Below are 16,737 nucleotides of genomic sequence, written 5' to 3' on the forward strand. Positions count from 1 at the left end.
ATTTTATGCTGGATTTGTACCAAATATTCTAATTTAGTGGACACCCACATATTTTGGAGTTCTTTAGTAGCACAAAGACATTTTCTAGCTCAAAGCCTGTGGCATATTTGATTCAAATGAACAAGATCAACTTGTTTCAGAATTTTCCTCCCTCAGTTATACCAAAAGTCTTGTCAGCATAGCAACTCTTATAAAAAAGAAATAAATTACCATATTTTTATTGTTCATAATATGCATTCTAATCAATAAATCAATTTTTCTTTGGTTTAAGAATCACCTTGACCAACCCTTGGCTTATTCTTTTTAAAATGAAAGAGGAAGCTTTTCAGATGTAAAATTCTACCTAAACATTTTTTGTGAAAGAGGAACTTTCAAAATATAATACAGAGGCATAGGTTTCTTTTAAACTATGAAACAAGTTTTACAAATCCTTACTTTCAACTCTGACTATTATGAAGATATGGTCAAATAAAGGAATTTACTCACTCATGACTGGAAACTTCTTTGCATATAGCGCGAGACAGGTATAGAACCAAGGTATCTTCTTGGAAAAGGTTTCTCAGAGGTATACATGTCCTGAACAAAGAAAGAAAAGGGTATTATTCTCACAGCTTATACCCAAACAATTAAAAATGATTCTTTCAAAATAAGTTATTTTCCTTGTTAGTTTGTCATCCCCTTTCTTAAAAAAAAAAAAAAAAAATTAAAGAAAGAAACCTCGCACCAAAAAAAGTGTCTTTGTTAATTCTTGGATTTCATTGTTTTATGATATGAAACAACATTCTTGAAATTTAATCTTCTAATATTCGCACTTTCTTGTAAGAGTCATTCTAGTAGGTCTTCAAAGACTAATTCATAAACTGTAACTGCTCCCTTATGGGTAATAAATGTTCATCAGGCATGAAATACAAGATTGAGCACATTTTTTCTAGTAGATGTAGCATTATTATAAAAGTCATACTTCTTCCCAAGTAAATTCAGTTAGCAGGAAGATGCAGTAAAAAGTATTCTATAACGAGATGACCACACAGAAAATTTAGTAAATAAATATGGTTTCGGCACTAACTTCTAATACTTCCCCCCCCATCCGCCAAGAAACCAAGTCTTGAAAAGTGACAACTCCATCTAGTGAGTGTAAGCCATCACACCTGTCAAAAATAAAAATCCAAACCTAAACAAGACATCTAAGTAGGACAGATGTTGATTTTTTTTTATTTTTTTTTTACAATACATGCCTGGCTTTATCCATAGCTAAACATGCAACATTAATTTGTAATAGTAAAAGCACAGCAAAGTATGCTTTAGAATGTTTATTAAATAACCTCCATGAGCAATTTTATACAGATGTATGAAAACTGTTAAAATTGAGATGACTGTATCTCATAATTAACTTAAAATCAAAAACAAGAAACGCAAAATGCATTATATATTAGGCTATAAAGAGTTTTCTTTCAATACCTGCACAGGGATAGACTTTCTGTAAACTAAGGAATATTCTCTAATATGATCTATTTCTTCTTTCCAGGACCAAATATAACTTGCAGAGCCTGACCACCTGTGCTAGTCAAGCCAGATAATTCCTTCTGCTGACTCAGATTTCAAGTCTCAACTCTCTTCATCTCATAAGGCTAAAGAGAATACACACAAGGAGAGACAATTATCAAACTTCTTTAAAAGTGTGACTGAGCATAACATTTACAGATTTGTAGCAAATGCCAAAAGGGTAAAGGAAAGAGCATAGTATGTACTGTTGAGCCAGCTCCAACTGCTGGATCAATTGCTAAACTGGCAAAAGGGACACCTAGAAAGAAGACTGCAACAGTGTTGTAATCTTACAAACACCAATGAATATTGCAACCAGCCCCTGTGCACTGGATGGAAAGTGAGGACAGACTTAGGAGGAGGAAGAAAACAAAACAAAGAACACTAAGTTGTGAGATGCTGCAATTGGTAAAGAAAAAATTTGACATTTCAAGTCCTGTTGATTCTCTCCATGAATAACTGCTAAATTGAACATCTAAGCACACACAGCTTAATCAAAAATAAAATGCTTAGTTAAAACATATCATTAGAACTGCAGTCTTGTCAGTTTTCTTTTGATTATTGATGTCAAAATTAGCAAATGTAGTGTTCACTACATTTAATCACTTACTACACTAATTACAGTTATTATATTAGAGTATCATTACGGCTGGAGTTACACAGATTTGGGCCCCAATCTTGCAATTGGGACTGCATGTGTGGAGTCAGCTGGAGAATCAGAGCCCTGCACTCAAATGCGTTTTCAGGGGGATATTGTTTCGTCTACACTACAGGAAAAACAGCATACTAGCATAGCGCTCTGCTTTAATAGGGGTATCTGTATTACAATACTTTCTGTTGCTGACGTGGACAGGAAAACGCAGCTCTATAAACAAAAACAAACCCTTAGTTTTGAAAAACAGTCAGTGTTGTTAAGTGGCAACAACAGTTATCCCTCACATCATTTACAAAATCCAAGCACCTAAAATTAAGGAAATTAGTAGTTAAGGTCATCATAAATTTTACACTGCCCACATATTAAGTACAAAGTGTGTGTTTATTAAGTATGAAGAAATGCGTATTTCACTATATTGTAACCTGAACTCTAATCTATGGGGGGGGGGACAAGGGCAGTGATAAATAATTTCACTATCTAAATTTTTCTTTGAAGATATGCTATTAACTGATATGTATCATTTAACATTTTTTATGCTGAAGTATACTTTCTGTTCCTCAAGAATAATGCTGCCTGTGCGGTGGGGGCGGTTTAAAATGATGCAGTAAGTAACTCTAGCTTTGTCACTTACCTTTGTTAAAACATAAAAAAGATGTTTGGGGATTTTTCTGCAACAGTTATAGACTGTTTTCTTACATACCAACAACATTAAGAAGTGTTATAACGCACATGCTCCTCAGTCAGACAGGAAACTGTTAATTGTTTTTCTTGTAGTGAAGATGTGTCCCTTAGAAAGGTTATCTTCATGTAAGATGTTGAATCAAGGTCCTTTCTGCCTTCTGGTAGCTAGCCAGTAAATAACGCTTTCAGAAAAGAGCATAGGGCATAAGGTAAGCCTGGCCAATATTGCCTCTATGAATAAAGCAGGTTCTAATATGCTTTGGTGGTATGCAAGTTATTACTGAGCTTTAAATGCTGACATGTTTGCCTACACAGTCACTGAGCTACCAATACCTAACTCTTAGCTTTGAAAGGAGCATTTAGATACCTCAAGTATGGGAAGGAAGCTCTTTAGAACACCAAATTCACATCTACTTAAAAAAAATCCAAATACATCATATCCTACCTAACATTGTATCAGCATTTACATTGTACTTTCCTCTTGTAAACTGTAATTTCTACCTAAACCATCATGAATGTAATCAGGGCTGTAACTAAATTACAGGATACGATAGCCTTGTTCTATGCAGTTTGCATCATCCATGCAATGCCAAAGTAGAATCTCACAATGCACAAGAGTATGAGATTCCGTTAAAATTATAATTAGAAATTCAGCTCTAATTACTGTTCTGTGCATACTCAATTTTGGTACCATTTTAACTTAGATGCACAGACGTTTCAAATAAGATAGAATGTACATTTCCAGTCATCAGGAAGCAGAAAGACCATAGGATCTTTGTCCTGCAGATTTCCCAATTGTGTGTCATATACCCACATAGTTTATATACATAAAATCATGATAAAGTGATCTAAACAGAGCCTAAGTGCAAATAAATTATTTTGGTGTATTTTACTTTCCCCATAAGCCTAAACTGCTATTATCCTTCAAAAGATAACAGATTCAGAGCTTTCACAAGGGCATATTTGAAATTCTGACAGGCAGCAAATGAACAAAATATAACATCTGAAATGATTAGTTTCTAAGACACATAATGAGAGAGCAAAGGGACTGCTGGTTTAAAGGCAATTTCAGTAATCTAAAAATATTTTACACTGCACTCAGTTTACATCTGAAGTAGGAAGTTATAATCAGTAACATTATATAAAAGATTTTTTAAAGTTTAAAAACAGGCAAGCAGTGTCACCTAAGGGCAGTGCCATTACAGAGAAACTTACAAAAAAATTAAGAACTTCTTTTATCTGGTGTTTAGATATGCCCAAGCGAGAGAGAACATAAAATTCACAATAATGAAACTGTCCTATGGTTTAATGAGACAAGGTGGGTGAGGTAATATCTTTTATTGGGTCAACTTCTGTTGGTGAGAGAGACAAGCTTTTGAGTTTACACAGAGCTCTTCTTCTGCCCTGTTCCAATAAAAGATATTACCTTGCCCACCTTGTCGCTCTAATACCATGGGACCAACACAGTTACAACACTGCATACTACTGTTTAATAATCTAAACTGACTCTCTGATTGACCACAAATGAGGAAGCATACAGTAGAAGCACAGATCAAACACAACACACCCTCTTCTTTGAGCACAGCTGGAGTACTTAAACTACAAAAAAGTGTTCAGCAAATTGCTTTTGGCTCTCTGCAATGTTGATTGGTTCCTGGATTTAGTATATGTAAGCCTAACAAACTTTGAGTGTCTACTGTGCAATAGCAGCTTTAGAAGTTAATAGAATACACAAGTTTGGTGACGCACTAAGTAATCATACAAAAGTTACTCTTTTGAGCAGGGCTTTGGAGCTGTGCTCTGGCTCCACTCCAGCTCCAGGCAAAAACCTACTGCTCCGGAGCTGCTCCACACTCCAGCTCCGGGCTCCGCTCCAAAGCCCTGCTTTTGTGAAGATACTATACAACACTGGTCCCCCATGAAAGCTACTTATTTGTTGTAGAGAAGGAATTTACTTTCATTCCACCAAAATTCACCATTAGAGCTAAAGTCCAGCCAGCCCCTAGCAGTTGAGTTTCTATGCCACTACTTGTTCCAAACCGCAACTACACAAAGAAAGTTGTTGTTTAAGTGTGCATGAGCAACTGAATGGTTCATGAGATGGTAGACGGAGGCAGAGTACTTCTGTCTTCATTTGAATCCAGCCCCAGTCAACAGTGAAATAAATTTGGTTTCATTCCAGTTCCCTGCAGACAGATGTCCACAAAAACCACAATATCGTTTGACAACTGGCTCTTTTGTTGGCAATCTCAGTAGATGCCAAGGACTGAGAGTGCCATGGCGATTGAAGTATATTGGCAGCAAACTATGTCGGAACCTTGTTTAGTCAGGCTGTTCTATACTAAGCCTGTGCACTTCAAACTCAAGGCTTGGCTGGCTGGCACCTTCAAGAAAGTAACCCAGAGTTTTGATAGTCTCCATAGTTATTAGCACCAGAAAGTTCACATTACTATTTCAAATATCCAGACCTCAATTATCCCAAACTCCCCCATTCTCCAACAGCAATGACACCAAAGAGCCCCCAGCCATCGTGACACAGAGCCCCATCCCCAAAAGCAATTACAACAGAGAGACCCCAGGTTATCATAGACTTGCCATCACTCTGACAGAGTCCAGTCACACCCACCCCAACAGCAATTACACCAGAGAGCCCCCAAATTATCAGATAGCCCCCATGGCCCTGACACAGAGCCCATCCTCCGCTCAGAGGCAATGACACCAAAGAGCCCCCACCCAAATATTGGATACCCCCCATCACCCAAACACAGAGCCCATCCGCCGCTCAAAGGCAATGAAACCAAAGAGCCCCCCAAATATTGGATACCCCCCCCATCACCCAAACGCAGAGCCCATCCTCCGCTCAAAGGCAATGACACCAAAGAGCCCCCAGTTTATCTGAGCTCCCCCAGCTCCTCAATGGCGATGACACCAAACTCCCCCTGGATCACCAAACCCCCTCATCCTGCTGGCACCGCTCCCCAGATCCCCCACAACAATGATGCTTCCCCCCCACCCAGCCATTCCCCAGAACTCCCCAACTCCTGACACACTGTCCTCCCCTGCTCCCTCCCCCCAGGCTGAGGCCCACCTCCCTCCCCAACAGGGCGGAGACACACACAGGCTTAGCAGAGGGGCCTGCGCCCCTTCTCTGGTTTGAAATTGAAAGGGGTCCTGCCCCCTCCGTGAGTGGCGGGGTCCAGCTCCCCCCACCCGCAATGGAGAGCTCCGGCGCTCCACCCCCGTAGCACTCGGAATGGAAGGGTCCGCCTCCTCAGCCCCTCGGAACGGAAAGGTCCGCCCCCCACCCCCGGCTCCTTACCCGCGAGTGGAGGGGCCCGACTCGCCGCCACCCCCCCGGGCTCGGAATGGAAGAGTCCGCCTCCCCAATGACCCACCAGCCGTGAGGACGGAGCCAGTCCCAAGGGGAGCGCAATGGCCGGACGTCCCGTCCCTACCTTGCCTCGGCCTCCGTCCGCCTCCTCCCCGCAGGCGCTTCCCCGTGCAGTGCCCCGGCCCCAGCGGCCTCCAACCAGGAAGCGCCCTGGTGTGTGACACCTACTCACTGCAACTATGGAAACCGCCCCTCCCATCCCGCCTGCGGCCACAGCGCCGCCCCATAGGGCGAGCCCGCAGCCGCCGCCATCTTGGGCTCACAACGAGGCTGAGGGGGACCGACTGTCGCCACGCAGGGCGAGCCCGCGGCTGCCGCCATCTTGGGCTCACAACGAGGCTGAAGGGGACCGACTGTCGCCACACAGGGCGAGCCCGCGGCTGCCGCCATCTTGGGCTCACAACGAGGCTGAGGGGCCCAGGTGCTGCCCTGTGCGGGAGTAGGTGGTTCTCCCTCCGTGCAAAGGGAGGGCTGGCCCTTGCTGGAGTCAGGTAACGCTGGATCCAGTGGGTATGGTTCCCTGTACAGGGGATAGGCATGCATGGTGCTGTATAGGTATGAAATGTGACAGGGGCCCTGGCCCAAGAGGCTTGCAATCTAATGCAGACACCAGGCTAAGATAACCTGGCAGGCACTGACACAGTGCGGGGATGGGGATGGGGAGAGAATTAGTGGGGTAACAATACAAGAGGGGAGGGAAAGGGGAAGTTCAGAAGAGGGATCACTTTTCTCTTTGTATTACAGACACTTCTGGTTGTGTTCATTTGAGTTGTACAAGACTCCTGACCCCACGTCTTCAGAAGGCATGAATCAAGCCCCCAAAATCCTATCTTTAAAAAAAAAATTGTGACATTTAAAAAGAATTAATACCTTTGAAATGCTTTTTATTGTTTTGTTTCCTAAGTTTAAAGACCACGTGATTGAGCTTTTCTCCACCACCAGGAAGGATAGAAATGAACTTTTCTAAAAAAAAAAAAAAAAAAGGAAAGGAAAGAAAACAGCTTTTCCCATAATCACATTTCTTTCAGAGCTAGGACCTCAAGCAAATATCACAAGATTTGGCAACACTGCCATGGTGGTTGGGAGTTTGTTTTTTAATAGTGTATAGGAGGAGTGCAGTAGTTAGGGCAGGTGCAAAGAGCTGCAGACATGAGTTGCTTAAGTAGACGTTGGCTTTAAGAAACAAGTTGTTAGGAGGGATTTGATATGAAGAAGAGGAATGACAGAGATAATGGAAGACATTTTGGAAAAGAGATGCTCTGGGAATTAATAGTTCTGGGTTTTGTTCTTGTCTTTAACCTCATAGTTTTTTTTAACATTCACTAACTAATCCTTCCTTATGACACCCTATCTAATATGTAAGTATAATTTCCATTTTATAGATGGAGACTGAGGCACAGTGAGATTAAGACACAGATCCCCAACAGTATTTAGAAACCTAAATACCATTGAGAATCTGGGCCTAAGTACATAACCTAGGTCACACACAAAATTACCAGCAGACATCCATACCCAGAAACAGAATCCAGGAGTCTTAACTCCTCATCCTACACCTAGGTAACACTGCCTTCCTAAATTATTTAAATGCCTCATTTGGAACAGCTGAAGTCTCTGCATAGTCACTATCAAACATATGAGAGCTGATATGCAAGGTAGTGGCAGAACCTTATGGAGTGTAGAGTGGCATCAACCTTAAGTTTGCTTGTCAGGGCAAGGACTTCTGTGGCCCATATCCTACAACCACATATGCACACATGTAACTTCCCACGTGTGAGCAATTCTATTAGTTGTCTACAAATAATATACACATATTTGCCTGGTCCTTTAAAATGGGCCAGTTTACCAAAGTTGAAAATAATTAGGAACAAAATTGGGAAGGAAAAATAAACAGAAAAATGTGAAAGATAACTGGAGCTGTTTGGAAACATTTCATTAGATGAACTCTCAGTTCCACAATCACCAAAGGCAGCTACGTTGGTTTAGAAATAAAAAATAAATTGTGGTCAAGAGGGAAGAAAACAGTAGCAATAAATTATATATATAACAATTTGAAAAAAAGAGGAAGGTTGACAGCAATGAACATAAATTAGAAGTTAAGAAATTAAGACATGATTAGGAATAGAGGTATGAAAAATATACAGCCAGGAAAATAAGGACAATAAGAATTTTTTAAAAAAACATATCAGGAAAAAAGGGATCCTAATAAGGATATAGATACATTACTAGACAGATATAGTAACTGTGCAGAAAAAACAAATGTTAAATAAGTAGTTTTACATTTTGAAAGATGCTGGATAATGTATTCATATTATAATGATTATTAAATACTTTCTAGTCCAACAGTAACTAAGGAGGATGTTAAAAAGAATCTACTAAAGTTAAACATTTTAAAATCTGCAGCTCCAGATAACTTGCATCCATGAGTTGTAGTGCTCTCTAGACCATTGATGTTGTTTTTAATAAATCTTAGAATACTGATGAAGTTCCAGAAGACTAAAAAAAAATGTACTGTTGTGCTACTATTTAAAAGAGGTAACTAAAATGACCTGAGTAATTACAGAGTGGTTAGCCTGAGGACAAGCCCAGGCAAAATAATGGAACAACTGATATGGGATTCAATCAATAAAGAATGGTAATATAATTGAATGTCTATCAACATAGCTTAATGGGAGATCTAGTCAAACAAACTTTTTTTTTTTAATAGATTTCAAGTGTGGCTGGTAAAGATAACCTCTTTTACTAACTGGTGTTAAGAATTTTCTGCCCAATGCATATTATTGAGCAAAATCTCATGTGCTTCTCCTAAGTAGGAGGTAAGTATGAGCCCTCTTCCAATTTTACAGAAAGAATAACAGGTTGCACTTGGTTGCTTCTGGCAGAGCCGGAAGTAAAACCCAAGGTCTCTACTATGGCAGATCCCCCATCTCAGCGACACGGCCTCTCAGAAAGAGTCTGGCAAATCAGGGTGCTCGGGTGTGAGTGGTAGCATTTCACGCTGACTTTGTACAGCGATAAAATGACTCCAAGGTGTAGACGGTGAAGAATCAAATCTGTAGTGTCTATATGTCCCCTCTGTTTTCATTCTGTTCAGAGGAAAAGTCACAAATGGCAGTGATTTATGCTTTCAAATATTTTAGAAAGTAATTGTGATTGACTGGCATGTCAGCACCTCACAAACCCTGAGAGACTTACAATGACCTGTTCTTACTCCTTCCAGTTTAAAGTCTTAATTGTCTTGTTCAAGATTTTAGAAGCTGTTCGAATACATAAACACATTTAGTTTTCTTCAAGCTGGGGATATTTTCCGTCCCTAAATGGCTAGTTACTTAAGATAAATGTCTTCCAAAGAGAGCGCTCTCCTTCACCTAACCCATCTGCCCTCCACTTACTACACATTCAAACTATATGTCATCATTTTCTATTTCCTGCATGATCATTGGTTTCTGTTGTAATGTTACAGCCGGGGTTGTGAAATTGTTTTAAAAGTGGAGTTTTCAGAGTGGCTGACAGTGATATCATGTTTGTGTTAGCAATAACCCTACAATTCACAGGTAATGTCTCCACCAGCACTCCCTTTTTATTGCAGTGCTTAGACAGTAGAGCAACAATCAGTCTTATTTATATAGCATCAAAAAATATATGTGGTACTTTAGAGGCAAATAAGAGACACAGGGTCAGCTCATCAGCTGGTATCTGTCTATTGAAGTCAATGGAGTTGTACTGATTTACATCAACAAAGAGTCTCACCCATGGTCCTAGCTTTTAAAAGGTTACAGTCTGTCAGGTCTTAGGTAGTCCTCATGGTCAGAGCAGGAGTTAGGCCTACTGGTCAGAGTCCAAATGCGAGAGCCCAAGCTCAAGGCACAGTCAGAGCTGGGGATCAGAGCTGAAGGTCAGAACCAAAGTTAGAGTCCGAATGCCAGGGCCAAGGATTAGGATCGTTGTCAGAGTCCGAATGCCTGAGCCCAGGGTCAAGACAGAGTCAGACCTAGGAATTAGTGCTGATGGTCAAAGAACCAGATTATCAGGAGTCAGGGAACGCAGGAGCGGTTGCAAGGCAAGAGCAAGACTGGGTTCAGGGCTTGGAGTGAGGCAAGCACAGGGAGGCAGAGAATCCACAGGTATGTTCATTGAGCAGCCACTGATCCACTGCAGCTGCTGGGCTTAAGAGCAGGCCATCTGAATACCTTAGCCCAGTGGTCCCCAAACTGTGGGGCATGCCCCCTAGGGGGGACACAGAGGAACGTTATAGGGGTCATGGCCACCGAGCCCCACTCTGCCTCCAGCTATGCTCCAGCCCCGCCCCCAGCCCAGCCACAGCTCAACACTCAGCCATGGCCCCAACCCCACCCCATGCCTTGGCCTCCAGTCACGGCCCCATCCTTGGTCTCCAGCCCCAAACACAGCTCCACTCCAGGCCCAGCCCCGACCCCAGACCCACCCCCAACCATGCCCTGGCCTCGGCCTGTGGTTCCCACCCTGGATGCGACTCCAGCCCCAGCCTCAGGCCCTGACCGCAGCTCCGCTCCCAGCCACAGCTCTGGCCCCGCTTCCAGCCACAGCTCCTGACCATGGCTCCCAGAGAGAGAGAGAAGTGCGGATGGGGTAAGGAGGATTGGGGGCTAGATGTAAAAAGTTTGGGAACCACTGCCTTATCCAATCAGGTGGTTTTGCTGTGTCCTAGCTGCACTCATTGATTGATTGACTGACTGGTCAGGCGCACCTGCAGGCCCTTATTCTTGACATAGTCCAAGATCTTACAGTGTTCTGGGCACGCTGCATGCCAACTAGGTGAAGGCACAGAGCAGTCTGCAGGTCAGCACTTCATCTTGTAATGGCTTTACTTAGGACCCAGTACTGCAAGGGGCTGAGTTCTGATATTACTGTGCTATAATAATTAAAAACACGCTATACTCAAAAGACCAACACATCTGGCTAAAATCTCTCTATAATAAAGTAACCAGTTTAGGGTTGCCTGGCATCTGGTTTTCGACCAGAATGCCCAGTCGAAAAGGGACCCTGGCAGCTCTGGTCAGCACAGCTCACCGGGCCGCTAAAAGTCCAGTTGGCCGCAGTGGCCAGCTCCCGGAAGCGGCTGGCATGTCCTTCCGGCTCGTAGGCAGAGGAACAGTCGGGGCCTCCGCGCGCTTCCCCTGCCCGCAGTGCAGGCACCACCCCAAGCGCCAGCTCCAAAGCTCCCATTGGCTGGGAACCACGGACAGTGGGACCTGCGGGGGCAGCACTTGCGGACGGGGGTGGCGTGCGGAGCCCCCATGACCGCCCCTGCGCCTAGGAGCCAGAGGGACGTGTTGCTGCTTCCCAGGAGCTGCCTGAAGTCAGTGCCGCCTGGAGCCCCTCCCCGAACCCCCTCCAGTGCCCCAACACCCTAACCCAGCTTGGAACCCCCTCCTGCACCCAAACTCCCTCCCGAAGTCTGCACCCCTGCCCCAGCCCAGAGCCCTCTCCCGCACTCTGAAACCCTTGGTCCCAGCCTGGAGCCCCCTTCTGCCTCTCAAACCCCTCATCCCCGGCCCTAGCCAGAGCCCGCACCCCTCCCATACTCCATCCCAGAGCCCCCTCCTGCACACCAAACCCCTCATCCCCAGCCCCACCCCAGAGCCCACACCCCAAGCTGGAGCCCTCACCCCCTCCCATACCCCTGCCCCAGCCCAGAGCCCCTTCCCATACCCTGAACCCCTCATTTCTGGCCCCAGCCCAGAGCCAATACCCCTAGCCGGAGCCCTCCCCCAGCCCAGAGCCCCCTTCCACACTCCAAACCCCTCAGCCCAGAGCCCCCTCCTGCACTCCAAACCTCTCATCCCCAGCCCCACCCCTGAGCCCACACCCCCTCTCATACCCCAACCCTCTGCCCCAGCCTGGAGCCCCTCCCACACTCCAAACCCCTCATCCCTGGCCCCACCCCAGACCCTGCACCCCCAGCCAGAGCCCTCATCCCCTCCTGCACCCCAACCCTCTACCCCAGCCCGGTGACAATGAGCAAGTGAGGGTTGGGGAGAGCGAGCGATGGAGGGAGGGGGGATGGAATGAGCAGGGGGCAGGGGCTGGGTTAGGGTGTTCGGTTTTCTGCAATCAGAAAGTTGGCAACCCTAAACCTATTCCTTTCTACCAGATGCAAGACAAATGTCCAAGTTCATAATATAAGGATTGTATGATCTTCTAGGCAACTATTTCTCATTATGCTGTGCCCTTTATTTTTGTCTTTCCATGGAGTCTTTAAAACCTATTGCTCTTTTCAATAAAACAGTATTTTTAAAACATTTGTGAAACCTTCAACATATGTGCAGAACTATCCAAAGTAACCATGACATCTTATTGTTATAACCTTGGCTATCAGCAGATTTTCTATAGAGCCTTTCACCATAGTATCTACAGGCTTCCCAAGTAAATTGGATTGACATTGTGAGGGCTTCACAGTGTCTTCTGCTCTTCTCCCTTCCGTGGTTGTTAGGGGCTCTGCTTGGGGGTATAATTTGTGTGTCCTCACTATTCTGTTTATGGTGGCATTAAATGGAAGGTCTTCCAATGTGTCTTGAAGATGATCAGACTTTGAATGAGCCTCATCTCCTTCACTAGCTCATTTCACAACTGAACTCTTTCAACCAAGTACATCTTATTTCAAACTCTTAGGTGTTGTATCCTGGGCTTTTTCAGCTGTCTTTGTGGGTCACAGATGGAAATGGAATCACTGAGGTAGTTAGATTCCAACACATTAATGGCTTTGAATATCGGGACCAAGTCCTCAAATTGGTAGCTATAGCAGATTGGGAGCCAAGTGGAAGTATCAGAGCATAGTAGTAATGTGCTCGCAGCAGCCTATCCCAGTGAACAAGTCCATTATGCTAGGCACTGTACAAACCCAGACAAAGACTCATTCCAGGCCCTGAAAAGCATAGCTGTGACATTACAGAATGATGCATTCTGAGGCTTCAAATAACAACAGAGCCAGTAGGACTTTGTTGGACTTCAGACAAATTTTAAAAGGTTTTGGTTTGCTTTGGTTTTGTGCTGCATACTCATCTTAGCTTGGTTAGTGTGAGGAAATGCAGCACATGCTTGTGTAGCATATGGGGTTTCCCTTTTTGTTTGCAGATCACTTTTAAGGTGTCTGATTTGGTGTTTTAGTCTGTGTCACTTGAAATGTAAACTGTTTATTGCATGGCCATGTAGCCCTGAGAATGGCTTAGGATAACTTGCATATGAACAAATACATGCATTAGCCTTAAAATCAAACACTCAGTGTTCAGTCTTGGAGGCTTGTCAATTTTAAAAACTACACTAACCATTATAAAGGATATTTTTGAAATGTGATTTGATATGAAGTCATTAAAGCAGTAGGAACAATAAGGGCCAGGCAGCTATTCCAGTGTCATGCAATAATTCATGTCAATATTATGTAAAGTTAAATGTACTCAACTTTAAAATACTGTTTTGTTATTGAAAATAGTTAGTGTCGGGGGAGGGGAATTGCTGCAGAGCAAAAGTGTGTTGTGGGAAGGGATGGAAGTAGGAATCTGCGTAGGAGTGTTTGCCCTTTACCCCAGTCAGGCTTTAGTACTGAATTGCAGTCCTCTCATTTTTCTGGCTGCCTAAATCTTATTTTCTGTTCCCTTTGGTTCCGATTGTTCATTTGGCCTCATATAGTTCCCCATTGTCAACTGACTTTTTTTGTTTTCTTAGGTTCAGCTCAGTTGATTGAGGCCTCCGCTCCTGCTGGCTGCTGTCTTCCTAATCGGTTTTGAATGTATGTAGTGCTTCCTGTCACTGCCTGATAAAATGGGCTGTTTCTGTCAAGACAAATTTTCTGCATCTCTCTGCCTCCCTCTCTTCTCTCATATTTTCTGTCTCCTCTCCGATTTTCTTGCCTTTCTCCATTAACCTCCTTCTGTCTCTTTCTCCCCTCTGTTATCTCTATTTCACATCCTCATTGTTTCTTTGTCCCTTTCTCTCTACTTATTTAATTTTGATTGAGCCCTCAGTTAGGATGACCAGACAGCAAATGTGAAAAATCGGGACAGGGGTTGGGGGTAATAGGAACCTATATAAGAAAAAGACCCAAAAATCGGGACTGTCTCTATAAAATCGGGACATATGGTCACCCTACCCTCAGTACATTTGCAGGGTCGATGAAAAGTGTATACACACAAAAACTGAATAAATTGGTACAACACAGACCCATTTTTTAAAGTATTTCTGTTGTACCCCATTGCCTTTTGGGGAAATTAAAAGCTACACAGATATTAAAAAATACATTACCTGTCGGCAAATGGAAACTGCAAGCACAGATGCTACACTAGAGCTTTCTCCACGACTCTGTATAGAACAACAGGCAGGTATACCTGGATGTGTAGAAAAGGCCAAGAGCATAATTCAGGAAAGCCCTTAGGCATGTGGTTAACAATGTGCTGATGCTTAAGTGCTGTCCTGAATTGAGATGTGTTCCTGAATCGGGGTATCAGCTTAGAATTACCTGGCCTGATCCTGTTCCCAAAGCAAAGTGAGCAGGAAGGTGATCAAAGAGAGAAAAAGAGGCCATAATCAGATGGTGTAATTTACACCCCAAGGAGAAGGGGGTGTGATGGAACAGGAAAGAAACCAATTAAGTTCTACTAAGATAAAGCGGAGGGTTGTTAGTGATGATGCACAACAAGGGAAGATGCCAGCTTACAGTTTTGCATTCCCATGTGTGTTTTCAAGGCTAGCAATCGGAAAAAGTATGTTTTTGTTAACTGTGCAGATCTGATAGGGAGCCTTTATGAGACAGTAAACCTGGAATATCAGGATGCCATTTCTATGGAGTCACTTTTCAGAACACAACTACACTTAAAGCTAAATTTAATTTATGCCATTCATCCATTGCTCAAAAAATGACTGAAATTATTTTCCTCACATTTAGTAGAAAAATTCATTTCTGGGCTGACAGCAAGATGGCAACTTGCAATGCCAAGGAAGAATTTCCCATAAAGTTACAAGCAAATGAAAACAGGAGACTATAATGGAAAACTGTAGGTACCCTGAGCTATAGCGTTTGTTACCGCAAAAGCTGTAATTACATGTCTAATGTAGTGCAAAAGTTAATCTTCAGTATCTTTTCCATTTGCTGCTGAGACAAGCAGACAGGCAGATAGAGAAGTGTAATGGATTCTGATGGATAAGGAACATATTCAGTTCACCCAGGTAAAGCTCCTTGTGGGATATCAGAATACATTTGTTCAAGAGTGTGATGTTCACAGCCTTTTCCCTGACTCTTCTGTTTGCATATTTCTAAATAAAATGTACACCAAAGCTACCTTTTTAAAAATTACTGACTACAGAATAGTATTTGAAATGATTCAAGCCTTCTGTTCAAACGTAAGTGATGCAAACAGAATTCACTACAAAATTGTAATTTATACATTTGTATTCTCTACAGCCCTGATCCTCATCTTCAGCTGAGGAATGCTCAGCCAAACGCAGGGTGGAGGTACAAAGGTGGCCTTAAAACACATCTTCCCCCTGTCGTGAAACACTGTGTGTTAGACCAGTCCTCAGTGTAAGATAAAGCAGCCTTAAGATCCCCTAACAGGGCATTACCACAGCATAACTTGCCAGGGAAAATGGAAGACCTGGCTATGCCACTCACAGGGTGGAACTGGAATAGTAACCATTACAGTAGCTGTACACCACCAGAAGATTCCCCTACATCTGACCACAAAGCCAGCTTTAAGACAGCTTCGCAGCGTTGGAGCCCTGTAAAGCTACCTTAGCAGAGGAGAGACACTGGCCTACCCACCTGTGGGGTAAACATTGTTTATCACCTCACAAAAGTCATTAAGCAAATCAGGAGTTTTGTGAAAGCCAAGACACCAAATATAGAGTTTTCAGTCATCCTAGATCCCTATTTATCCTAGTAATTTACTATTATCACTGTCATGCTCATTTTTTTTCCTTTCCCAAACTGAAAATATATTCAGGGTTCAATCTGGCTGCATTTCAGATCAATCAAGAACAGGAAGCATTGATTTTCTTAAATACCAGGGGGGGAAAAAGTGAATTTGTGCAAGGGCACATATACCTTGAGATATATGAGCCAATCGGCTTAAAATGTTGTTTTGCCCTGACCTGACAAGACTGACTGTCTCGGGCAACAAATAATCTCTTTTAATATACTACCAGGAATGTGATGGCTGTTTGAAAATGCTTCCAAAATGCAGTTTATCTTGAGGGTTGACACCTTAATAGAAACTATACCATCTCTTTGGGAACTCTGTTAGAAGCAAAAATTAATAAGGGTTACTGTTGATTCTGGGGAGAGACGGATGGTGAGAGAGACTGAATCAACTTGTCATAAGTTTTGAGCAGGACTTAAAAAAATTATGTGCCCAGCATATGAAGGCTTTCTCTAAACAGACCTGTATGACAAAGCCACTGGAATTGTCTGTTTAACCCGGGAAAGTCACAGGGCTTTGTC

At 43.1% G+C, this 16,737-nt stretch overlaps 1 protein-coding gene and 1 long non-coding RNA gene across 5 annotated transcripts in view; one reads left to right on the top strand and one right to left on the bottom strand.

The window, feature by feature from the left end:
• USP6NL (USP6 N-terminal like) overlaps window positions 1-6,397 on the bottom strand; it is a 199,302-nt gene extending 192,905 nt beyond the window's left edge. The window contains exons 1-3 of one of the 4 annotated variants that reach the window (XM_024210871.3): window positions 3,324-4,237; window positions 1,459-1,628; window positions 487-576 (exon numbers count right to left, since the gene is read on the bottom strand). In XM_024210871.3, coding sequence (XP_024066639.1) covers window positions 487-490 — 4 coding nt within the window. In that variant the 5' untranslated portion in view covers window positions 491-576; window positions 1,459-1,628; window positions 3,324-4,237. Of the gene's footprint in view, window positions 1-486; window positions 577-1,458; window positions 4,238-6,197; window positions 6,236-6,333 lie in introns of those variants that run through there. The other 3 variants (XM_024210873.3, XM_024210874.3, XM_024210870.3) reach the window with 3 other exon arrangements.
• Window positions 6,398-6,625: 228 nt separating this feature from the next.
• On the top strand, window positions 6,626-15,554 carry LOC112114258. Its single transcript, XR_002908724.3, has 3 exons — window positions 6,626-6,760; window positions 13,968-14,031; window positions 15,184-15,554. It is a non-coding gene; the product is annotated as an uncharacterized LOC112114258 (long non-coding RNA).
• Window positions 15,555-16,737: the final 1,183 nt, after the last annotated feature.

This window comes from Terrapene carolina, unplaced genomic scaffold (assembly GCF_002925995.2).
Source record: "Terrapene carolina triunguis isolate 2854851 unplaced genomic scaffold, T_m_triunguis-2.0 Scaffold68, whole genome shotgun sequence".
Taxonomy (NCBI): domain Eukaryota; kingdom Metazoa; phylum Chordata; order Testudines; family Emydidae; genus Terrapene; species Terrapene triunguis.